Here is a 23,163-nt window from a genome sequence, read left to right as displayed (position 1 = left end):
TCCTGAGACATAAAGAGCAGGTCTTCAAGCCTGCACAAGGGGCTGTTTAGAGGTGGAGAGAAGGGCCAGCGTGTGTGCTCTGCTCCCCTGCTTCTCCTCCCTGATCTCCTTTCCCTTTCACTCTGGGAGACTCCTACAAGTGACCTGTGTCTAGAGACAAGTGGGAGTGGTACGTGGGCGTTTCTGTTGTGCTCATCTGATGATGCTGTTTTGCATGGGCCGTGCTTCTGCTGCTCTTCCCCTCTCTTCATCCTCAGTTCCAAATCTTGAGGAAACTGTCCCAGGAGCCAGTGGCAACAGCCATGCCATCCGCCGTCACCCCCAGGCAGCTCACTCTGTTGTCGTGACCAGAAAGGATTCCTGTGGCGGGAAAAAAGAGCGGTCAGGGAGTGAAGGGGGGCCTGTGAGAGGTGGCAGGGCTGGCCCTGCTGAGGACACACACCGCAGGCCCCGTCTGCTCCTGCACAACCTCTCAGAGTCAGCGCGTGGAACAAACGTGCGGAAGAACTTCTGTGTGTGGCCTACAGCCACCACCCACAGCCCTGGCCAAAGGGTTCTTGGGGAGCTATGGCCAGCTGAATCCTCACACAGCTGCTTTCACCCTGGAGTGATGGTAGGACTTAAGATAGGATGGGCTCCTGGATGCGGCTGAGAAACAGCAATGCTGTTGGTGGGCTTTGTATCATGACTTTTCAGAGGGTAGGGGCCACATCTGAAAGAAAAATGCAGTGTGTTCCGTGTACGAGCATCACAGAGTACCCAAGATGTTGGATGGAAGCCCAGGCGCACACCTGGCTTGGTGCCTGGCCACCAAGTGGCACTGTGACTACCTGGAACTGGCAAACTTGGAGGAAGTGGGATATTCTACTGGTGGTTGTGAGCAGTTTTAGCTAGTAGGAACCTTCTTGTCCCCCTTGAAACAATGTTGTTTAGAGGCTTGGCTTCCTTAACATTAGAAACAATCGCTCTTCTACGCCCGTGAGGGTTGTCTTAGCTCTGGTGCGCTCCCTCAGTGCAAGGGAGCTTTGCTGGGTTTCATTCAGTGTAGGATGCCTTCCATTCAGGAAAAACAAGTGCCTTATTATCCCTGAGGCAGGGAGAGGAGGCCTCGTAGGGAGCGAAAGAGGGACCTCAAGGAGGCACTCACCCACACGCTCTGCTTTCAGGGAGTCCCAGATGTTGCAGTTGAAGTCATCGTACCCAGCAAACAAGAGCCGCCCGCTGCGGGAGAGGGCAATGGAGGTGATTCCGCAGATGATGGTCTCATGGGAGTACACGATGAGCTCCTGGTCCGCCCGCAGGTCAAAGAGGCGGCAGGTGGCATCGTCGGAGCCGGTGCAGATGGCCTCGCCGTTAGGGAAGAACTGCGGAGGGCACACGCCACGCCTTAATGAGTTTTTGCCTCTGACCACGACGGAATTCCTCAACTTGTCACCCCCTGCTAACCACCAGGATGCCATGGAGGCAGGAAAACCTTGGTGGGACCGGACAATGGATCATAAAATATGAGTCTGCTGAAGGGGGAGACTGATACTTCTCGTAAGGCCTAATGAACCCCTTCCACCCTAAGAGAGCAAATGGCCTAAGGGGCTGGAGCTGTTGCAAGATATCTCAGTGCTTGAGGAAGGATTATTTTAACTCCAGCTGTCAGGCTGGGCCTTGACAAGTGTCCACCCATTATCCCCCAGCTGAGGTCTGACATAATTCTGGCTACCAGAGCCTTCCTCTGTCTGATCCTCCTATCCCAGCCTTCTCATACATGCTTGTCTTCTGTGATCTTGCTCTGAGGAGTAAATAAAGGGCTCCTCAGGATCAGGTACATCAGAAAAGCACGTGGCTGGCAAGGTAGCCATGGGACAACCGAGAAAGATTTTGCTAATTGACATCAGAGGGGTGTGGTTTGAGCAGCAGACTGCAGGAAGCTGGCAGGCTCATTTGGTTAGCTACAAGGATTAGCCTGGCATGTTTCTTGTCCTGTCATCTCTGCAGCTCTGAGGGAGATGCTTCCTCCCAAATGTCTGAGCTGCCTCCCATGAAAATTTAGTCTTCAGATCTCCCTGTGACCCCAAGCCCTCACCCCAGCTCTTCTGTCTGGAGCTGACCTCAGCTGAGTTAGGTATTCCCTCTGCCTCACTTGTGTACTGCGCCAGAGCTGCTGGAGCGTGCCTGAACCACAGCTCCCTACATCTGCAGCGAGCAGAGCTGCACCAGCACCTGTGTCAGGGTGCTCAGCTCCACAGACCATGGTGTGCTCCCTGCTCAAGGCTTGAATGCTTTGGTGCCTGGGAAGACCTCTCCCCCAAACTTCAGTGAGCTTGAGCAGTCCCTGCTTCAGGCTGGATCATGGGGCCAAGGTCTAAGACCCTTTTTACCCTTATGACTGTGACAGCTTCTTTCAACCTCGTCCCAGGGCTGTTTCAGAGCTGTTCCAGTCTCCCTTTTCCTCCCTGGCATTGCGCAGACGGCATACGTACGGAGATGGCGTTGATGTCGGACTCGTGCCCTAAGAAGGTCTGGCGGCAGGAACCCTCCCGCACGTCCCACAGTTTGGCAGTAGCATCGCAAGCCCCAGAGATGAAGAGTTTGAAGTCAGGGGAGACGGCCAAGCTCATGCAGTCTCCAGTGTGACCGACGAACACAGTCTTCTGCTGCCCCGTCTCGATGTCCCAGAGCGCGCTGCAGGAGGGGAGAGGAGAGCAGAGAATGTCTCAGGGCAGAGCAGACCTACAGCTGGGCTGAAGAGCTGTCCCACTATCAAACAAGGGGAGGGAAGACGGGAGAAGCACGGGAAAATGGGTGAGAGCATCCCTGGAGTCAGCTGCGTACAACAGGAGATACCTTCACAGCTGTTGTTGGCAATGCTTTTGCCAAAGCAGAGTTAGACTAAGGTTGGGGGTGTGTGAGGTTTGGCATATTCCCATAAGTGTAACAGCTGAAGGGAATACTGAGTGACGCTAGGAGGGACACAAATAGCGAAAAATAGCAAACAGCTGAAAAAGGTCTTCTGTGTCCACGCTTGTAAGGTGCAAAGCTCTTGTTCGGTGGGATGCCACACCACAGGCAGGCAAACAAACCCTGCGTAACCCTGAGCTCTGATGGAAATGCCACTTGTCCTTGGTCAAGAGGTTCTTCCAAAGCAGGTATTGCATGGGGTGGGGTGAATAAAGACTCGATACTGTTCAGAGTCACACCCAGCAAGCCCTGAGAACCAGGAACCAAAAGATCCAGACACTGCCTCTGCCCTGTCCCTTGCACAGAGGACAAGACTTGAGAAGCAGAGAAGGCATGCGTGCTCCACATAAAATTAAAACACTTTCTGTACTGGTAAAAATGACACTGTTCTTTGTGAGATCGTGTTGTCATGATCTCTACTGCTTGACCTGGCCTCAGCTGGGAAAAGAAGCATCTGTCCTGCCAAGGGAGGGAGAATGGATCAAGCTTCCTAAGGTGCTCCATGTGGGCTTCCCATGTAGGGGCAATTGCTCCTCAGATAGTGGAGCACTGAAGAGCAGAAGGACTGCACTTGTTGCTGTGCTAAGAGCAGAGATCGTGTCACTAGGATGCAGGAGAGAGCACTCACCATGTGGTATCTCCAGAGCTAGTCACAATATTGTTGTCATCAAGAAATCGGCAGCAGGAGAGGTATCCTGGGAAGCGGGAACAAGCAAATATGAGAAAAGGGGCAGGGGTAGAAGGGTGAAGCTTGGAAGCAGGGGGCCCCAGTCGCAGGCAGGCAGCGCACACACCTGTATGGGCTGAGAGCTCCCTGCTCACTTTGACGTTGCCTTCACGAGACTTGAGGTTGTAGATGGAGCACATGTTGTCAAGGCCTCCACAGGCCACAAAATTGCCAGAGGGGGCATAGGCACAGGTCATGACCCAGGAGGAACGCAAAGGGATGGCATGAACCTGGGAGGAGCAGAAACCGTGTCAGGACTCTGGGCAGCAGAGAGAACGGGTCAAGGGCACCAGCTCGGAGGGGACCCACTCCAGCATCTCGGCTTGCGGCCGCCTGACTCCTACCTTGTTAGTTGTGTATGTGTCCCACACAATCAGTTTCCCGTCTTGTGAGGCACTGACCATAAGTCTGTGAGAAAGGAACAACATCGTGTTAGCGGCTTTCTTCCCATCAGAGCCTTCCTGCCCGTCACACCCACGTGCTGTCCTGCGCCCAGCAGATCAGCAGCAGCGCTCTCACTTGGAGTCCGTGGACCAGTGCAAGGCGTAGATCTTGGCCAGGTGTCCCCGCAGGGTCCTTCGGGTCCGCATCTGGATGCGCCCAACCACCTCCATTCCCGACACAATCTGAGGAAAGAGTGGCGGGAGAGAAAGAATTTATCTCGGCCTACCAGGAGCATTACTGCTTTCTACATCTCTGCCTCTTAACCCCTTCCTGACTGGACAAAAGCCCCCTCAGAGCGGTGCTAGCTTGCCCAGCCAGGCCTGTCCCTTACCTCAGCGAGCGTTGTGTCTGCACAGGCTTTCCGGGCATCCTGGAGAAGAGACAAGAGCAGATGAGACAGATTAAAAGCATGCGGGGAAGGCAATGACAAGTGAAATTTGGGGTCATAGTCTGAGGGCTACTAGAGGTAGGAACTGTGGCTTTGCTATGTTTGGATTGTGGTCAGCACAGGGGGATCTTTGTCTGTGACTAGGGCGTCCTGACACCACTCAAATGTCAGGAAGGGAAGCCAAAAATTGCTCAACATCCAGTGCGCAGCGCTACACCCTTTCCATAGACCCTCCCACCTGACAGAACTCCAGCTGGCTCACAGACAGAGGAGATCCTGGGGATTCACTACACTCCTGGGACCTCTGTCCCCTCTTCCTTCCCCTGCAGCTCTTTCCTCCACCATGATGTGAAGATCTCCATGAGCGTTTAAAGGGCTGTGGAGAACTGCAGAGGGCTCCAAGTATGTAGGTGGAGAAAGCCCAACTCCAGCTTGTGGGTAAGGAGAGTTTGGGCATGCAGTGGGGGGGATAGACACAGTCTCAGCATTCATGACTGTTGCCAACATTACCGCAATCTGCTTCTTCAGCTGCTCAGCCTCCTGCTTCATCTGTTCCATTTCCCCCATCTTTCTGACCTAGGGGTGGCTCCTCCACGTGGGGCAGCCTGGATTCTGAGGAGACAAATCAAAGGAGAGAGGTGCGAGTTAGGCAGGACACTGAAGTGACTGCTCAGTTACGGAAATGTAAGGATTTCTGGTCAAGGACTGGTGACCATTTCTTGGCTGAATACTTGGTAATGTCATGCTGTATCTGGCCACCGCCCTTAGGATTTGGGAAGGTTGTGCTGGGCCTTGTCAAAGGTCCATTTTGTCTTGGATCCTGCTTACACATACACATACAGAAGCTAAAGAACTCCAGAGCCTCTTGCCGAGGTTCTGGCCACACTTGTCTGCTCATTTTTAACCTCTCCATTCCAAGCCCTCTTCATCAGCTTCTCCCTGTTCATGGTCAAGCTGTCCATCTCAGCTCCAGGACGAGGAAACTTGATGGGGGAAGCTCACTGGCTATTTCCTACTGTTTGTTCTAAGGAAAGCCTCACCAGGCAGGACCCACAACTCTCCTACCACCGTGGACATCTGTGGGGCTGCTGAGATGCTCTCGCTGAGTTTCCTTCCAGTTTCACATCAAAAACCGAAACCAAACCAAACCAAACCAAAGCAACCAACCAAAAAAACAAACCAAAGTAAAATAAAAAGAAAGGTGGATGCCTAGGGAAGGATCTAAGCATAACATCAGCTGGTAGGGGTACATCTTCTATTTGTCCAGCCCCAGCTTTTCACTGACATCCAAAGCCAGAGCAGCATTACTGTATTCAAGTCCTTGATGGACCTTTCTTCTGTGCATTTGTCCACACCATCTCTGTGCCCATGCCAAGTTCAGTCTCCTCAGTACCCCACAGTGATGACTTTCACAGCTGGGTGGCAGACTCTGCAAAGAAGTTCCTGCTTCTGTCGCTTCCTGGTGGCACTAGTTCCACTCAGCAGTAGCTATATTTTGAGTTGGAAGAATCAGCAAATAACTGGTCTCTATTCACCTCTGCATCACTCGGTATTTTATACGTCTTTGTCATACCCGTCTCTTTGCCAGACTGCAGCGCAAACTTAGTCATCCCTCAGGTGTTATGTCCTATTATCTCTGTTGTTTTGTGAGCATTTTTTTCAGTTGTTTACAGAGCAGAGATGAGATGTTTTTGCAGGGAGAGCAGGGAACTGTAACCCATATTCAAGATGCTGGCGCATTGTATTGTCATACAACATCTCTGGTTTGTTCTTTCTTTCTTGTTATGTGCACTTAAATCTTCACCAGTGATTCTAGCATCTCCCACTTTTGTAGACAAACGTGACCAAGACGTGACAAGACGTGACAAGACGTGAATTGCTCCAGCATTTCACCTGGATAGCTGTGAATGTCCAGATGTGCTCCAGGTGTTGCTCAAGAAATGTTCCAGCAGCATCTGCAGAATTTTTCCTAGTCCTTGTGGGTCACATCACTTCCATCCCTGTTGCCTGAAGGCCTCATTTCCTCTGCTCAGGGAGGCTTTGGGTCCTTCCATGCCAGACTTGCTCTCTTGCTGCGGGCAAGCACATCCAGACAGCTCCCAAGTGCCACCTTTGCTTGCTGCTTGATGGAACACTTTGAGTTTCCTTCAAGAGTTCCTTCCCTTGAATGTCTCCATGGCTTTCCTTTGATCCCCCAGGTGCAGTGAGTTTTTGCTTGTTCAATGATTCCTGAGGCATGGCTTTGAGTGTAGGAAAGAAAACGAGATACAGGTTTCCCCTAGCTCCTGGGAGGCTCTCCCAGCAGGAAGCTATTTCAGGATATACTTTGCAGACAGAGACTTGTGCCTGCTGCCTGCAAGGCTGGATAGAGCCACAGCACTGCTGCCTGCTCCCTGCTCACTGCCCATGCACTGGATGGGGCTGCCAGCCCCAGCAGATGGTGAGGGAGCAGCAGGGCAGCCCGGGGCAGCACTCTCAGGGTCCAGAGGAACGTGCCACAGCACGGCCTGGGGCTGCCAGCCTCAGCTACACCGAAGGGTAGGAACAGACCAGCACCCGAGCTGGGCCCATCCCATTGGTTTTTATTCTCTCCTTCCAACACAGCAGCGATGAAGGGGCTCCTCCCAGCGAGGATGCACAATTGCACCTCATTGAGTGACCCTGGCCATGAAAGCCCACCTTCATGCGCTTCTCCTCCTTCGGGAAAGGACTGGCATTCCACTCCACCTCTCAGCTGACTGACAGAGTGGGGAGATGCTGGGGAAGGCCTTGCAGCTTTCAGTCAGAGGCTGCACATCCTCCTTATCCTGTGGTGTTTGCCCCTCAGTTTCAGTGTGCAGTGAGGCTGCAAGACTCCATGCAGCTCTGGTCACAGCCAAGTGGCACACCTCAACTTCCAGCCACCCTGTGCAGCCAGCCCTACCATTGTGGCCCACAATTTGCCCTTCCCTAGTGGTCCTTAGGAGCGATCTATCAATCCTAAGCACTGGATTGCCTTTTACTGCTAGGTAACACCCTCCCTCTGACTCCATCCGTCCAGCCTCCTTTGCTTGGTTCCCAAGTTCTTCAGGCGTTGTTTCGTCCACCTTTGGCTATCTGAGATCAGTGTCCATCCACCTGCCCTAAGTTTTCTTTGTAGACTTCTGGTTTTGCCCACCCAAACCTGCACAGAGATGGGAACCTTGTTCTCCCTTCCTTCCAATTTCTGCTCCAGGTGAAGCTGGCTGTACACGTCCTCCTCATTAACTGTCGGATCCCAGTCTTCCTTTCATTGCTCCTGCTTTTCTACCGCTTTCTTCCCTTCTCCAGCAGTTTTTCAACTCTGGCACTAACAAGGGAATGCCAGTTCACTGCTCTGTAAAGCTGCACAACCAGATGAGGGGCTTTCGGAGCAGTAGGCAGATCAAACAGCAGGGGCAGGATATCGAGGACGGATAAAAAGGGCTAAATATAGAGAAGGTGCAGCTCAGGACTGTGTCCGAACCTTTAAATCCCTCCGAGGGAACACTCTAAATGAAGTTGGGAATTGTTCTCAGCCTCAGAAGGACAAGGAGCCACAGATGAGTGATAATAATAGCTCCATCTTCGCCTGTCGCCTCCATCCGTCACGTCCCAGTGCAATTTGTGGAGGGTGAGTTACCCGATCCCCACCATAGTGCAGCTGCCTCCCAGGAGGACCAGGGCAGGTGTGCAAAAGAGCAGCTCATTACAGTCATGTAAATTTAGGGATGGGATGGGAGAAGAACAGAGGAAAGGGAAATGGAGTTTGGCCACGGCATGTTCCTGCCTTGACCAGCAGGACCTTAGGGATACACATTTCTTGTGGATCTAAGGATCAGCTCACAGCTGCTCATGGTGGTTGCCCAGGCTAGTTTTAATGGGATGGGCTTCTAGATGGTGCATACTTGGTGCTTTCTAGAAGTAAGGGCTCTTTCAGGTGAATGCCAAGCAGTAGGGAAACCAAGTCCTTAGGTACCTTTGAAAGGAGCAATTCACCACTCTCTGCACAGGTACCAATGGGAGGACCTTGGCACCAGCACTGTTCCAGAGTTTTGCCTCCTGCCAGCACCATCAAGGAGTAAGCAGGGCACAGCCAAACGGAGCCTGGGCTTGGTCGGTTCATTCCCTGTTCTGAGCTCTGCCTTAGCTGTGCTCATGCAGTTCACAGCTCTTGGCTTTCAAAATCACATTTCACTTCTTCTGCTCTCCAGCAGGACAGTTCTTTCCCCTCCTGCCTTTTCTAACAGATTTCTTGCTGCAGCACTCCTCTCTGTGGGCAACTTAACCCATCCTGAGTCCTTTGGTGTCTGCTCATAGCAGATCAAGCGCCTCTGGCTGTGGTGCAAGGCGGAGGGGGGCGGATCTGGAATCATCCATCTTCTGCCTTTTGCTGCCACACCCTGACTTTTCAGAGCAGTGACCATATCCCTTGCACGATGCCATGGAGGTGGCCCAGCTTTCTCCCTGGGGCTGTCCCTCCAAGTCACCTGCATCATCACTCCCTGGTGGGGATAAGGGTGCAAGTAATGGGTGGGAAAAAGAGGCAAGGTGGACCCTCTTATTATCTGTTCCTGGGTAGCTTCCCCCACACTGCAGAAGGAGTGGTCACTCTGTATACAATGTTTGGAGCGGGCTGTGAATGGTAAAGGGAAAGGCGCACGAAGAAGGACTCAGTGTGAATAGGCAGCATCCCTGGGTCTCTGTGTAATCCCTGACTAGCTTTGCAGCCTCGCCCTGGTGACCCTGGGCTCCTTGCAGAGCCGGATACAGAGATGATCCCTCTCTCCTGGGATGGAGATCAAAGGTCAGGGTAAAATTACCCTGCTCTTCTCCTTGCTGAGGGCTCCTTGTCCACCCAGAACAGCAGCCAGCTGCAAAGAGGTGTGCACAGGGCGCACTGGGAGTGCGGGGCTGTGTACAGGCAGCGAGTGCCAGGTCGCTCAGGGGAGGTATTACCCTCCTGCTCCAGTCTGGAAAGCGGTGAGATTTACCTGCCAAGAGGAGAACAAGCAACCCCATCCCAGTGCAAAGCTCCTCATCACTGTAAAGACACCTCAGTGCTAACCCCAACGCCTTTTTCCATGACCTTACCCTCCCTCATCCTGATGGGATGAGTTCAAAGGCTCCCCACAGAATCCAAGAAACTCAGGGTCCCAAATGCCAGATCCACCAAGGTGACCTCAGGCATCACAAGGCGGCAAACTTACCGGGATCCGTAGAGCAAGGTGGGTTGCAGTCCCCCCTGGATGGGACCCTCACAGCCTGCCTCCCTTGCTGAGAATGGCTCCTCGCTGCCCAGAAGTCCCTTGTACCTCTGCAGTCTCCAGTCAGTGCCGTTGGTCCACCCAGTGAGTCCCTTGCTCCCTCTCTGCTCCTCAGCCTCTCCCAGGACTGATCTCCCCATGGGGAGCTGGAAGGCTGTGGACGGGAGGGGTTGGGGGAGGGCTGATTCCAGGAGCAGCGTCAGGCAAATTAAATCAGACACCAGAGACTTGGGGAAATCGGATTGGGACGTAATGCAAAGCAGGTGGACGGGGAGGGGTGAAAAGAGAGAGTAGCACACTGCTCCTGAAGGGAAAGAAACAATCCCAGGCGGATTTGACTCCCTCTGTTTATATCAGCAACAAACTAATAAAGTGAAGATTAGCCAGAACAGCCTAGGATTATCAGCCACCAGGGCAGGGCTTGCTGTACCCCACAGTCACAGGAATTCCTGTTTTCCCAGGGACAGCGTGCTTCTTGTATTCTGGGCAGGGCAGAAAGAGGGATGATGCCACCACAGAGGGCCTGCAATGGGAAAACCAATGGCACAGCCACCACACCCTCTCTCGGCTGCAGATGGACCTCTGGATGGGGAAAACAGAACTGGGCACAGGGGCCAGGGGTGGCAAAAGATTTGGTGGCATGCCTTTTGGCAGCCACTTTAGTGGGATGCTGCGAGGGGATTATGTTGGCCTCAATCTCTTTTAATCTCTCCCACGGCTTTGGCCCAAGCCCGAGATAAATACCTTTTAACGGATCTCATCTGACGTCAGGAGGCCATCAGTCTAATCACCCAGGCCACCCTTGGGCAAAGCGAGCCAGAGATGTGGTCACCGACCCCTCACCCCCCAACATGTCCGCATCAAACAGGAAGCAGCCGGCACCCCCTAGAAACCATCGGGATGGACGTGTGGGTGCTGGGATGTGACAGCCCCCGATCAAACTTTTTCCTGTAACCCTGGGGAGGATGGGAAGCAAAAAGGGCTGCCAGGACAGGTTTCCCAAGCCTCTGTGTAGAGTGTCAGGATTCAGACTGAGGAAGGACTTCCCTTTCCATGGAGCAGGCGCCCTGTGCCAACAGTGACAAGGGGATCACCCATCCACCTCTCACACCACTGGCTCTACAGATTTCTTCCACTTGAACTGCACTTGGGGTCTCCACACGCAACTCACCAAGGCTTGAGTATGTCATGACCACAGATTGATCTCTTGATCTAATGCTTCCCAGGAAAAGGGTCACTGCTCTTTTAGATACTCCACATCCACCCCATTCAATTCCTATTTGGCTACAATATAATCCCATCTCGGGACACTAATCCCCTGGGCAGTGACAGGAGATTGTCTTTCTATCAGGGTGGAAAATGATAAACAAAATCTCTCTTCTGCTTTCAGGGACAATTTAGTGCATGGAGAGGGGAAAAAAACACCCGAAAACAAAAAAGAGAGGTCTTGCTACAGGGAAATGCGAGTGTACAAAGCTTTTTCTTCAAGGCACTCCTCACCCTTTCCATGTTAGCCACGTCACAGCTGACTTTCTCTCTAGCACTCCCTTATCAGAAGCAGCTGACATCTGGGCAAATACTTTGTTATCTTTCACTGAGGGCTCAATCCCTTCCCATCATTTGTTAATTAAATTTCAATCAGAAACAAGCACGCACACCTCCCTGGTATACAGACTCAAGCTCCCTTCAATATCTGTGTCCAGCATTTGGCTTTTATTCCATATATTCAGAGTCCCTCACCTTTCCTGTCTCAGGTCACTTTGCAAGGTTCTGGAGCTTGCAGGTGCTTAGGAAATTTGAAGGCTTCAGTTTTGAGGTCCTGAATGTGAGACAGCCCTTGCTGAAAGACTCCGGGCTCCTCCTCCACCTCTCAGATTTAACCCTGGATGGCCAAGAAGTTGGCACTGAGAAGAGCGGGGAGAGATGCCCTTGTCTTCTTACTTCTGAGTGTGACAAACACGGTGAGGCAGTGAAGAAAGTTCCTGCTGTCACTGACTTCCACACCGTGCCCTTCTCCCGTTTTGTCAGCTGCTGGGACACGGCAGAGAAGAAAGCTGCACCCCTCCCCATCACTACGGCTCTACCACACTAATACACTGCTCCAGGCCTCCGTGGTCCCAGTCCTCCCGTGACCTGCCGGGCCATGGTGTGTGACAGTCCACAGGGCCCCGTGCACTCAGAACTCATCTCTGGCCCGTAGCACCTTGGGGTGCTGCTTGCTGTCCACGCCAGGCTTCTGACTCCGCTCTGCAGGCTTGGTCGCACGCCTGGGAGCACGAGGCTCTGAGGAGGATCCGCTGCTGTGATCAGTTCCCTGATGTTTATCTCCATCAGGCTGGTCCTGCTCCATCAGCTGCTCTGCCTTCACCCGCTCCTGCAGCCACGGAGACACAAATGATGCGAATCCTCCCTGCTGGGGTCTCGACAAAACACATCCACCCAACCGCTCCAGAGCCCAATCCCCCTTTGCAGGACCCATCACAGGCTGGCCCCTGCACCGGACACCTTGGCAGAGGGCAACCCCCAGCTGCTGCACGAGGCCCTGCCTCATGGAAAAGCCCAAAAGCTGTTCCTCAGCGGGATTTTTGATCTCACTTGGAGGTACTTGCATTTGTTTCCTCAGCACGGCCCCTCACCTGCTCAGCGTGCTCCTGGGAGTGCGTGTACCAGAGCGCAATGGCGCAGCGCCTTCCGCGGCTCACGGCCCACACGCCGTGGGGGTTCTCCTTGCCGGAGCTGAAGGCTACCAGCCTCCCACACCTGGGGTGCACCTCGGCCTGCCAGGAGACAGACAAGAGACCGTGAAGCCAGCAGAAGCCCCTGCCCTGGAGCACACAGTCCTCCTGCAGAGGTGACACGGCCTCTGGGCACGCGAGGCATCTACGGGCAGTCTGTGAGCAAGGCCTTGGAGAGGGACAGAGAGGATCAATGGGACAACAAAGGTCACGGACACCCACAGACTGGAAGAGCCTGGAAAATCTCAGCTAGGAAAGAGTCAAACTCTCCTCTGAGATTTGCCTCAATTTGCATTTAGCTGCCCCTATTTGAATCCGCCACTGCACCAGCACTGGATTGTTTCTGGAGTGGTGGGATCCAGTAACCAACCAGTTTCCTCCCGCCCAGACTAAGCCTCGCTCCCAGTCCTCTCTCCCTCTTTTGGCCAGTCCCAGACTTACTGTGACAGTCACAGTGTCCATCTCAGTGAAGAAAAGGCCCCCACCTTGGAAGTCATCATTGAGGTAGAGAATGCCACTGTGGACAAAAAGAAAGAGTACACATGTGCGGTGAAGCTTATTCCTCCCAGGTGCTTCCCCGCACTCCTTGTCACAGGTTCAAAAGCAAGTAGACCAGTTAGCAGGAGAATCCATCTGAGGGTGTTAAATACTGCAGTGCCTAGCTCAGGGGAGTCCCTGAGCTGCAAGCCACAGGAGGCTGGGATAGTATGCCAGGGAATTAGCTCTACACACTTGTCCCGTTTTATTTTGGTTTGTTCTTAATCCCCGGCAGCATGCATCTGTGGCACTGTTGTGACAATGCCCTGGGCTTGATAGACCTTGTTTCTAACCTGTTGTTTATGTTTCAAGGTTGGGAATAACCCAACTCCTGGAAGAGGAGACTGATCAGCAACAAAAGCCATGTCTTAACAGCCAAGGAATTTCAGGGTAACATTAGAGTTAGGACGATCAAAAAGAGACCTGGTGCATGCAGAAAAGAAAATTAAACCAAGAAACTTCTTTACTAAAGTTATACAAAAAGAGAAGTAGTGAGGCCACTGTACAGCCCAAGTGAGACCACAGTCAAGCAGGTGAAGGAATGGACCACAAACTACCCAGGTTTCTCTTGGCATTCAATTATGCTGCTGATAGAAAACATCAGAGGAACAACAGAGGCTCTTAATAAACGGGACTGAGAGGAAGAAACACAAATCAACACTGTGGTTGCTGAAGCAATGTTAAGGACATAAGGGCAGTGAGAGGATTACCAGCCCTGAAACCCAGGAAGTTGTAGCTCTTCTGCCACAGGGTTTTAACAAGGCTGTGAAGCCAGGGGTCGCGACATGAGTGGAAAAAAGCAAGGACAGCTTTCACACATCCGAAGGGACAGGAAGGTAGGGATAACGGCTGAAGCATAAACAGTGTTATCCTGACCTCAATAGTCTGCTTTAGACTCCATTTCTGAACAGGGTAATTGGAGGACAAGAAGTAAATGGAAAATGGTCTTAAAATGTAACATGGAGGTACTAAAAGCAGGTTGGGCTACCCACACAATGTTTGAAAAAATAGTGGATTTTCCAAGGAAACACTACATGCTCAATCTCAGCGGTCTGGACTCCGGTAAAGGGACTCAGAATGGTGCCATGGGGGAAATTTCTAACGAAAAGAGAAGGTGAAGATGAGCATGAACTGCACACAGGGGAACAGTGCATCGCTGGCACCCAAAGGAGAGCTGTGCACCCAGAGCAGCATCACTGGAACTCGTGGGCCCCTGGGTCCAATCCTGTACAATATTACCATTAATGCCCATAGCACAGATCCACAGAAACGATCCAGGAAGTTTGGAACACAGGGACTTCATTCAAAAGGACAGTGTAAAAGCTCAGCCCTTGAGCTGGTGAGGCAGGCACAACTCGAGCTGTAAGAAGACAGGGATGCTCCCAAAAATAGCTCAGTGGCGTAGATTCCAGGAAGGAATTTTACCATCCATTCGAGTGGAAGTCAGAGAACCCAGGGAGCAGTGAAGGGACAGGACAGCTTTCTCACAGGAGGGACAGAGATCTAACTAGTTACACGACAAAATCTGGTTATCCCAAGTAAACACCGGTATCTGAAGGGAAACAACTCAACAATAATGGAATTCCCTCTAAGTCTTCATCATAGCTGCTCAGAGATTTCTGCTCTGGATACGGCTACCATTCAAAGAAAAGACAAGTAAAATTTCTGGATGCTCAGGGATGAGATAGCAAGGAGGGATCAGCTGTAGTGAACTGACCTCATCTGGCTGCAGTGTGCAACAACTGGCATAACCATTAAACTGTATTTCAGGTTCTTTCACAGAGGAGTAACAAAACCTGCCACAGGCTGGAAAAAACATAAGCTCACACGTGGAATGGAAAAAACACAACACAAAGTATTTGCAGTGAATCTTGACAGAATAGTCACTGGACTGCTCAAGCACAGACTGCTCAAACAAAAGGAATCCAAGGTGCCTGACTATCCCTTTCCTGTAATTGACACAATTCTGTAAAAGATGGAATTTGACTACAAGAAACAGCCTGTCCAAAGGGCTGGCAGCTGACTGTAGCACCGTGGTAGACCCACAAGATAACAGTTTGACATCATGGTTCTAATCTGTGCAGCCTCCCAGCCTCATTCTGCTCTCTGTTAAAGCTGGCTGTGCAAAGCAAGGAGGGAAAAAAGGCAGGTCTTCCCAGCCTAGGGAAGGTGTTTCACACCACGTTCTGAAGCTGCTGATGCAGCCTTCTGCCTGATGCTACAGTCCTGGATGGCTTTGAGCCATCCATCTCCTGGTTTCTTGAAGCTAAGCTCATCCTCTGATGGGGCCAGGGATATCTTCACATGATCTAATGCAGGTGCTCTTACCTGTAGTCCCTGTACACATAGGCAGGAGGCTCCTTCCAGCACTCCTGCCCTTCAGGATCCAAGAGACAGTTATCAGCATGGACAGGATGACTAAGATCCATGCGACCTTCCTGTTCCCCTGAAAACATACAAAAAGGAATATGGGCATTTTCAGTTTCAAGAAAGAATAAAGCAGAAAGGGGTACAGTGAGAACAAAGGGAGGATAGTCTCCTGAGAGCGAGGAGACTCTTTGGGAAACGGGAACTAAGAGGATGAAAGGTTCCTTACCGTCTATTGCTGTGCGACACACAAGGTGTGTGAATGAAAAGTGGAGTTTCTTTCCAGGAGTAAAATAGGACTCTATGATTTTCCGAGATTTCTCACTAGCCTGCAGAAGCAATCTGGCGTCTCTCCATTCCACGTCCCCATTCTGGGCCAGCTACAAGTGAACAACAAGTCTGTTACAATACTTACAAAGACACTCGGAGAGATGATACACGTACACAGCACAGAAGAAGAGACCTTTGTAAAGTCCCATGGTCACTCAGGCAAAAAAAGAACACATTTTCTCATTTAAATGTAACTCAGGAGTACAACTGTACAGCACAGCAATTATTTCCTTCTCCCTGGCCCACAAAGGCACATCTGGAAAGCAGCATCATTTTGGGTCTCCCACTACACAAGAGATACTAGGAGACTGAAATGAGTCTTGAATGAGGAGTGTAAGACAGCAGGAATGAAACACATGACTTAGAAAAAGAGGCCGAAAGATTTGGCTTTCTTCAGTCTAGAGAAGAGAAGGAGGAGAGAAGGAAGAGAGAAGGAACATCTCAGCACAGCCTCCTGTCACCCAAAAGGGGATTACAGAAGAGATGGAGACAGTGTCTCCTCAGAGACACACACTGAAAAGAGGCAGCAGACAAAAGCTGCAGCAAGGAAAATTTTGGCTAGATATGAAGAAAAATTCCACCCTGACAGGACTGGTACAGCACCAAAAAAGGTGCCCAGAGAGGCTGAATAATCTCCACCCTTGGAAATGTTCAGAACTTGCCTATGCAAAGAATTGAGGGATTTCATCTAGCTTTGGAATCAGGCATGCTGCAAGCTGAGGGTCAGATTAGAGATCTCAAGAGGCTCCTTCTACCTGAATTTATTCTCCAGCTCTAAACTAAGCATGTCTGTAAGGCCACCTCACAGGGACAAGCAGTCCCCAAACCCTGCCTCACAGAAGAGAAAGCACTTGTCCAGCCCTCCATGTACAGCATCCCTGAATGTGAGTGAGGAGGAAGCGGGCCAGAGGAGACCACAAGTGTTGTGATGGAGACAGCGCACCCATCATAGCACCCAGAGTGCAATTCACAGAAGAAAACACTCAGGTGGCAAACTCTCTTTCTGGACAATTAAGAAGGCAGCGGACTCACAGATGCACTTTACCTGCATGGCCTTCAAAACAGTTAACCCTTCAAATCTCTCATGTGGGGTGTGAGGCGACCGTCTTGCCCGGTATCCATCTCCTGCTTCCCCTGCTGCCTGCAATACAAGGATACGGATGGCAGGCATTAGGCTGCCACCTCTCCTCCATGGAAACCCTGCTGCCCTGCCTGCTGAGGAGGGGAGTACACACACACAGGAGTTCTTGCAGCGTGCTGGACTCACCTTTGTCAGTCGGAGAAGGTCCTTACACTCAGACTCCGTCAGCACTCTGTCGAACACAACCCTCTGCGTTCCATTCATCTGCTGGGAATCCATCGTGACAGCAATACCCTCAAAAGGCAAAGGACCTCCTGAGAAGCAAGCACAGACAGGCATGAGCAAGCTTTGGACTAGAATCCCCCAGACACCAACCCCCAGGCTGGATAAGGAAGTGGAGAGACACTATACATTCTCTGAGAAGACAGGACAGTTCCCCAGAAGTGCCCGCTCCTCGCAGACCCCTCACATGCTTCAGGGGAACCAGAGCACCGGCTGGGGAAGCTGGCCTGCAGCACGTGCTTCAGCAGCCAGCAGAGACTTGGGACTTGCTGGGAGAGCAGCAGGGAGCTGGGGGAACTTGAGTGCACTGTGGGTTGCAGCAGCAGAACAGGTCCAGCCTACTGGAGTGAGGCTCTGGAGAAAAGAAGCAGGTAAACACCTCCATCAACCCTCCTTTCAATCATCTTTTGTCAACATCTTATCCCAGAATTACCTCTGGTGAACCTTTTGCTGTCTTCATCCTCAAAGATAAGCACTGGACACTAGCTGATGATTTAACTTTTTGATTGTTGGCCTTTTTTCCCACCCCCTCTGACCTCTGGATCATGAGGAATGTCAAGGCACTCAGGACCTGAGAAGGCTCTGCTCTCACATGTGCCACAGCAGAGAACCACTTGGGCTCATTTTAAGCAAAGAAACCATGACAGAGCCCTTCAAGAGGCTCTGTGTCCACATGTAAGAATAGGGGACCAGCAAGAACCTGAGACTCTGCACTGCAGTCTGTATCATTCAGCCACAAACCCTATGGACTTCTGTTCTTCAGGGAAGACTTGCCCAAGCTACATTGTCTGCTTCCAGTTTCCATTTCCCAGTCCCTCCCTTCATGTCCCTTCCAGAAAAATGTTGATTGACGTTAGGCTGGTGGAGCTGAACCAGGTTTGGTGTAGACACCCCTATCACACAGAACAGGGATCTCACCCACAGGCTTGTCACACATTTCAGGCTGTTCTCAGCTTCTCCAGCCACAGTGCCCTTTGAGTTCACATGCCAGAGACGTATGCAGTGAGATTTTGCAAGATTACACATGCATCAAAGAGGAAGAAAAGAACAGTGAGAAGACTTGCTGAGCCATTCAAGTCAGTCTGCATCTATGCTAGCATTCAAATGTCTGAGGATGGAAGACAGCACTTAGCCTGAGTAAGCCTGGCTGACAGCATCCAAGGCCTCCTTCAAGTTCTTTTACTCACCCCTCTTCTCCCTCTCTTCCACATCCAGAGTTTCCTGCTTTTGCTTCTCCTGATCCTCTCTCGGGAGCAAGGGAAAAACAGAGACCAGGGCTGTGAGTACACAGAGCTATGCCCAACCCTCCTCTGTAGCAGCATTTCACATCCTTTTACTTCCCTTTGTGCCCATTTCTCTACGGATTTCTGTTCCTTGTACCACCCCTACTTATATCGCAGTCCTAGCTGACATGCCCAATCTTACCTGTATTTCTCCTTTAGGTTTTCAGGAATCAGCTCATCTGGAGTCCAAAGATCCTGTAGGAAAAAGAAAAAACCAGAGGTGGTTCAGTTCACAACAACCTTGCACTGATTCTCCAGTATCAGACCAACCACTGTGGCTGCCTTCTCAGGACAGACAAATTGAGCCAATGCATATGGTTACAGCAGCAATTCCAAATTAACTTCAGTCCTGGAGCAACAGAAAGGCCTTAAAGATGCACCTCACAAGGACTTGGGGGTCCTTCTCATCAGCATTTGATCCTTTCTGGATCATGGCTTACTTAAGTGAATTCTGGCAACTGTGATAGTGAACAATTGGTGAAACAATGGCAGGAAGATTAAGATGATACTGTTACTCACAGGGTCATTAAAAGTTTCTCCCAGATGCTCCACGGCATAGTAAATCAACTTCTTCTCCATCAAAGATCTCTGCACATATTGCTGAATGTTCTAAGGAAGCAAACAGACTGTCAAACAAGCACCTCACAAAAGACAACCCTGCTCTGTCCAGAAGCCTGTCCCACCATCCTGCTGGGCACAACTAAAGCCTGTTTTTGTCCTGAAGGGACACTGACTGTCATAGACTAGAAATAAACTCCAGTTTCTTCAGCCCTGGCCTCGGCACATGTCTGCAGTCAGACACCTTCCCCTTTTTGCCTCTTGGACTGTGACCCTGTCCTGTGGGACATGGGAGGACCAAAAAGGACAGACCTGGAGTTGTAACTACCTGTCTGGCTGTGATGGCTGCGTCCTCTCCCAGTTCTGTGCGATACTGTTTCATTTTCTCCAACATGGGCTCATCCGTGGGATAGAAGAGCAAGTAGGAAGCAGCACATTCAGCAGCTAGTGTCTGGTTCCCAACTTGGGCAGGGACAGAAGAGAACAAACACACATCTCTGAGAGACTGGAGCAGCGAATGTGTACAGGCCAGCAGCACCCAGTGTCCCTGTCAGGACCTGGCAGCTGGCCTTACACCAAGTACACATCAACCCCTGCCTAGCAGGGCTTCCACCCAGCCACGGGGATGAACCTGGTAGAGAACAGGCACACCTTTAATACTTATTGGGAGCTGGCTTAGAAGAAACACATTAAAAGGGAGAATATTTTGAAACAGAGACGGTCCTGCTCCCCTCATGCAGCAGAGAAGATCCAGCAGCTTCTTTGAGATTACAAGTGTTACCAGTGGTCTGACACAGGAAATAAGAAAGAGCCAGGTCGGTGTGGGGAGGAGCAGGGGTATGCAAAAGAAGGGCTGAGGGATGTGTGAAAGTGCCAGAGTGACAGGATGGCCAGTGTCATGACAGGCCATCAGTCCAGCAAGGGCAGGCAGGGCTGCCTCAAGAAGGAACATCACTGCGGAGGGGAGATGCATGTGTCACCTCTAGGCAGGAAGTGGGAGCCTGGTCTGGAGCCCTGCACTGAAAAGGAGGGTATAAAACACTCAGCAAATGGTTGGAACAAGGTTCTGAAAAAGTGAGCTGCAGGAAAGACATGGGAACAGCCTCCCATCGCAGAACATGGGAAACAAGACTGAAGAAGACCACAAGGGACATATCCCAAGGTGGCCACAGACTTGAACAGACGTTCTGGGAAGAGTTAGGGGGCAAACGGAAGTACAGCTCAGGTCAGTGTGCCACTTTTCCCCAGGGTCAGAGGCAAAGGGCAAGTGTAGGGGTGCCACAGCATCACCTGCTGGTTTCTGGCTCTGCTCACCCTGGCTGTAGGCAAACTGCAGTAAATCAAGATGAGAGGGTATGAAATCTTCCGTGGCAGAAATTCTCCCCGGCTTCGTGGCAATTTCCAGGACGCACTGCTGCCTGCACTTCAAAACCTGAACGTAATGGGCTGCAAGAGAGAGGAGCAATAAAGGCAGTAGCCCACACTTCTTCCAGACAGGAGTGCTGGGAGACAGGATGTGCCCAGTGTGGGGAGCACAGCCCTCCTACCCAATCCTCTGTGCCTCCAACACTACCTGCAATGGCTTCATACAGGCCAGGCTGCATTTTCTCCTCCTCGTCCTCATCCTCCCAAGGCCCTTCACACAGGGCACGACACTCTTCCAGTGCTGACAGGGCCTCTGAGAGTGACTCCTCCAGCCTGGCCACAGCCTGCAGGTACTCATCTGCATCATAGTGCTGCACACCAGTCTCATATGCTTCCTGTGAAGGACAGATCCAGGTGCCTTCATCGGTGTGGGCAACACCAAAGGATGCTCCGAGACTTCTGAGTCGCTGACAGGGTGGTGCTGACATACAGGGGCCTGCCTGCTCATGCACAGTCAACCACACAGTGACAGCAAATCCTAGACTTAAGCCAAATAGCTGTCATCAAAAAGTCTCTCTGTCACACTCGCAGGGGTTTGTCCTCAGCTTGACAAGAAGGCTGCAGGGAGCTCTTCCTGCAGCCTTTCAGACACAAAGGTGTCTGAGCAAGGCTCTTGACCAAGGCCCATAGCGACAGAACAAGGGGCAACGGTACTAAACTGAAAAAGCGTTTTGATGGAAGATAAAATATTTGTTGGATCAGAGATAAGATACTGTCATGATGACTGTAGTGAGACACTGAAGCAGGCTGCCCAGAGAAGCTGTAGATGGCCCTTCCCTCAAAGTGTTCCAAGGACAGGTTGGACAGGGCTTTGAGCAGCCTGATCTAGTGGAAGGTGTCCCTGCCTGTGGCAGGGGACTTGGATTAGGTGATCATTAAAGGTCCCTTCTAGGCTAAGTCTATGATTCTGTGTATGGGGGTCTCTGTCTCAAGCCATGGCCTTTGTGGGGGAACAGATCAGGGTCCCAGACCGCTCCCTAGGGTGGAATAACAGCTGCTCATGCATGGTTCTGCACTGAGCCCTCACCCAGTGTGGCGTGGCCTCCAGGTCCTGGAAGCTGTCTGCCTTCACCCCTGACATACGCCGGTACTTCTCGATGTCCTCCCGCATCTGGAGGTGCTGGGGATTAGCGACGAAGAAGGTGTGAGCGGCAGACACGGCCTGATCCAGTTTCTTCAGCTGCAGAGAAAAAGCAGCAGCGCCTGTCATGCTCCCGCAGGTCTCTGCTGTTCAAACCCACCCCTCACCCCAGCTGCTTCCCGGGTTCGCAGAATCACGGAATTACAGGATGGGTCAGATTGGAAGAGACCACAGTGGGTCATCTGCTCCAACCTCCCTGCACAAGCAGGGCCGTCCTGCAGCACACGGCACCAGATTGCATCCAGATGGTTTCGGAACGTCTCCAGTGAGGGAGAATCCACAACTGCTCTGGGCAATCTGTTCCAGCGCACGGTCACCCGCATAATAAAGTTCTTCCTACTATTCCACCCAGAGGTGGAACTTCCTGCCCATCAGTTTCTGCCTGTTGCCTCTTGCGGTGGCTGGCACCGCTGAGGAGAACCCGGCTCCACTCCCTTGGCAACCCCCTTGCAGATATTTACGCGCATCAATCAGGCTCCCTGGCGGCCGTCTCCTCTCCAGGCTCAGGGAAAGGCGTTCACGGCTGCCCGGCGACCCTCCGGGAGAGCCGCGCCACTCCGGCCCCCCGCCCCGCACGACAGCACCCCCGGAGGCGGCAACTCCCACCCCGCGGGGCCCAGCCCGCGCCCGGGGGGCCGGCGCCCACCTGGAAGAAGGCCACCTGCAGGTAGTTGTAGGGCTCCCTGCGCTCGAAGTCGCGGCGCACGGCGCGGCCGGCGCGGTGCGCGGAGGGCGCGGGGCGCAGCCGCCGCCCCAGGCAGCGCTGCAGGCACCCGGCGCGCTGCAGCACCGGCCCGAGCAGCGCGGCCTCCCAGCGCCCGGGCCCGCCGGGCAAGGGGAAGGGCTCCTCGCGGGCGCAGGCGGCGCGGCAGGCGCGGCGGGCCGCCCGCAGCCCCGCGTAGCTGTGCAGGGCGCGCTGCAGCAGCTCGGCCGCCCGCGCCCAGTCCCGCGCCAGGTACGCCCGCACCCCGTCCGCGTACAGCAGGTCGAAGGGCACCAGCCGGCCCGGCGACGTGGCGGCCGCGGCGGCGGCGAGGAGGCTGAGGCACAGCAGCGAGGCCATGGCTCCGCGAGGGGAAGGCGGAGGAAAAGGAGAAGGGGTCCGGGGCGGGCGGGCGGGCGGCCCAGCGTCCCGGCGGGCCCCGGGCTCGGCCCACCCCGGGGGCGGCGCCGGTCCGGGGCTGCGGTGGGCGGGCAGGCTCGGCCCCGGTCCTGCCGCGCCGGCCGAGAGCCGCCGCTGCCTCGGGGACTGGCGGTGCTGCCGCCGCCGTGCCTGATGCGGCCCCTGCTCCGGGCGGCCGCCCCAGCGCCAACCCTCCCTTTGGGGTGGGTCACCCAAACGCCTCCAGCGAGGCCCCTCCTTGGAGCCGCGCTTGGACACTTCGTACTCCCATCACATGGAGAACGGACTTGGGCGTGAAGGGCTGCCTATCTCCCTCTGACACTGCCTCCCCTCTGACACTGCCAGACCTTTGTCCACGGCTGGAACCACAGCCAGCACCAGTCAGAAGGTCCATCTCCCACACACTGCTCCTGCAGCTCCCTGCCAAGAGATGTCTGGGGCAGCAGCCTGCTCCAGACCTCACCACTCCCAGCTTTGATGGCCCGGGCAGTTGAGGGGGCCTTCCTGCAGACACCTCTGTCAGCTT

The 23,163-nt window shown here is 52.9% G+C and overlaps 2 protein-coding genes across 3 annotated transcripts; both read right to left on the bottom strand.

Moving 5' to 3' along the window:
• Positions 1-147: 147 nt before the first annotated feature.
• GNB3 (G protein subunit beta 3) lies at positions 148-11,600 on the bottom strand. The gene is made up of 11 exons (XM_040054909.2): positions 11,516-11,600; positions 9,719-9,929; positions 5,022-5,123; positions 4,455-4,493; positions 4,199-4,305; positions 4,024-4,087; positions 3,747-3,909; positions 3,581-3,647; positions 2,475-2,676; positions 1,148-1,364; positions 148-360 (listed from the first exon to the last, which is right to left on the bottom strand). Exons 3-11 carry the CDS (start codon positions 5,076-5,078, stop codon positions 254-256), a joined length of 1,023 nt encoding a protein of 340 aa, XP_039910843.1. The 5' UTR covers positions 5,079-5,123; positions 9,719-9,929; positions 11,516-11,600; the 3' UTR covers positions 148-253.
• On the bottom strand, positions 11,256-22,577 carry P3H3 (prolyl 3-hydroxylase 3). Of its 2 annotated transcripts, none has more exons than XM_040054906.2 (15): positions 22,161-22,577; positions 21,401-21,553; positions 20,522-20,708; positions 20,263-20,394; positions 19,277-19,410; positions 18,910-18,999; positions 18,533-18,585; positions 18,295-18,353; positions 17,012-17,139; positions 16,790-16,885; positions 15,644-15,794; positions 15,376-15,493; positions 12,952-13,027; positions 12,412-12,552; positions 11,256-12,149 (listed from the first exon to the last, which is right to left on the bottom strand). In XM_040054906.2, exons 1-15 carry the CDS (start codon positions 22,575-22,577, stop codon positions 11,952-11,954), a joined length of 2,133 nt encoding a protein of 710 aa, XP_039910840.1. In that variant the 3' UTR covers positions 11,256-11,951. The 2 variants fall into 2 exon arrangements, with proteins under 2 accessions (XP_039910840.1, XP_039910841.1); XM_040054907.2 differs by lacking the exon at positions 22,161-22,577 and adding an exon at positions 21,976-22,068 and having other exon boundaries at positions 11,257-12,149.
• Positions 22,578-23,163: the final 586 nt, after the last annotated feature.

The sequence above is a fragment of the Hirundo rustica genome, chromosome 2 (genome assembly GCF_015227805.2).
Source record: "Hirundo rustica isolate bHirRus1 chromosome 2, bHirRus1.pri.v3, whole genome shotgun sequence".
In the NCBI taxonomy this organism is placed as follows: domain Eukaryota; kingdom Metazoa; phylum Chordata; class Aves; order Passeriformes; family Hirundinidae; genus Hirundo; species Hirundo rustica.
Note: the sequence above shows the minus strand (reverse complement) of the source record. Positions and strands in the feature narration are given on the sequence as shown.

Excerpts from the sequence above, each read along its gene's own strand:
- GNB3 (XM_040054909.2), bottom strand. The coding sequence starts at position 5,078 with ATGGGGGAAATGGAACAGATGAAGCAGGAGGCTGAGCAGCTGAAGAAG. Across the intron at positions 4,494-5,021 it reads AGCTGAAGAAGCAGATTGCG|GATGCCCGGAAAGCCTGTGC; the intron begins GTAATGTTGGCA and ends TCTCTTCTCCAG. Across the intron at positions 4,088-4,198 it reads CACTGGTCCACGGACTCCAA|ACTTATGGTCAGTGCCTCAC; the intron begins GTGAGAGCGCTG and ends CCTTTCTCACAG.
- P3H3 (XM_040054906.2), bottom strand. The coding sequence starts at position 22,577 with ATGGCCTCGCTGCTGTGCCTCAGCCTCCTCGCCGCCGCCGCGGCCGCC. Across the intron at positions 18,354-18,532 it reads AACCTAAAGGAGAAATACAG|AGAGGATCAGGAGAAGCAAA; the intron begins GTAAGATTGGGC and ends CTTGCTCCCGAG. Across the intron at positions 12,150-12,411 it reads CCCAGGAGCACGCTGAGCAG|GAGCGGGTGAAGGCAGAGCA; the intron begins GTGAGGGGCCGT and ends CCGTGGCTGCAG.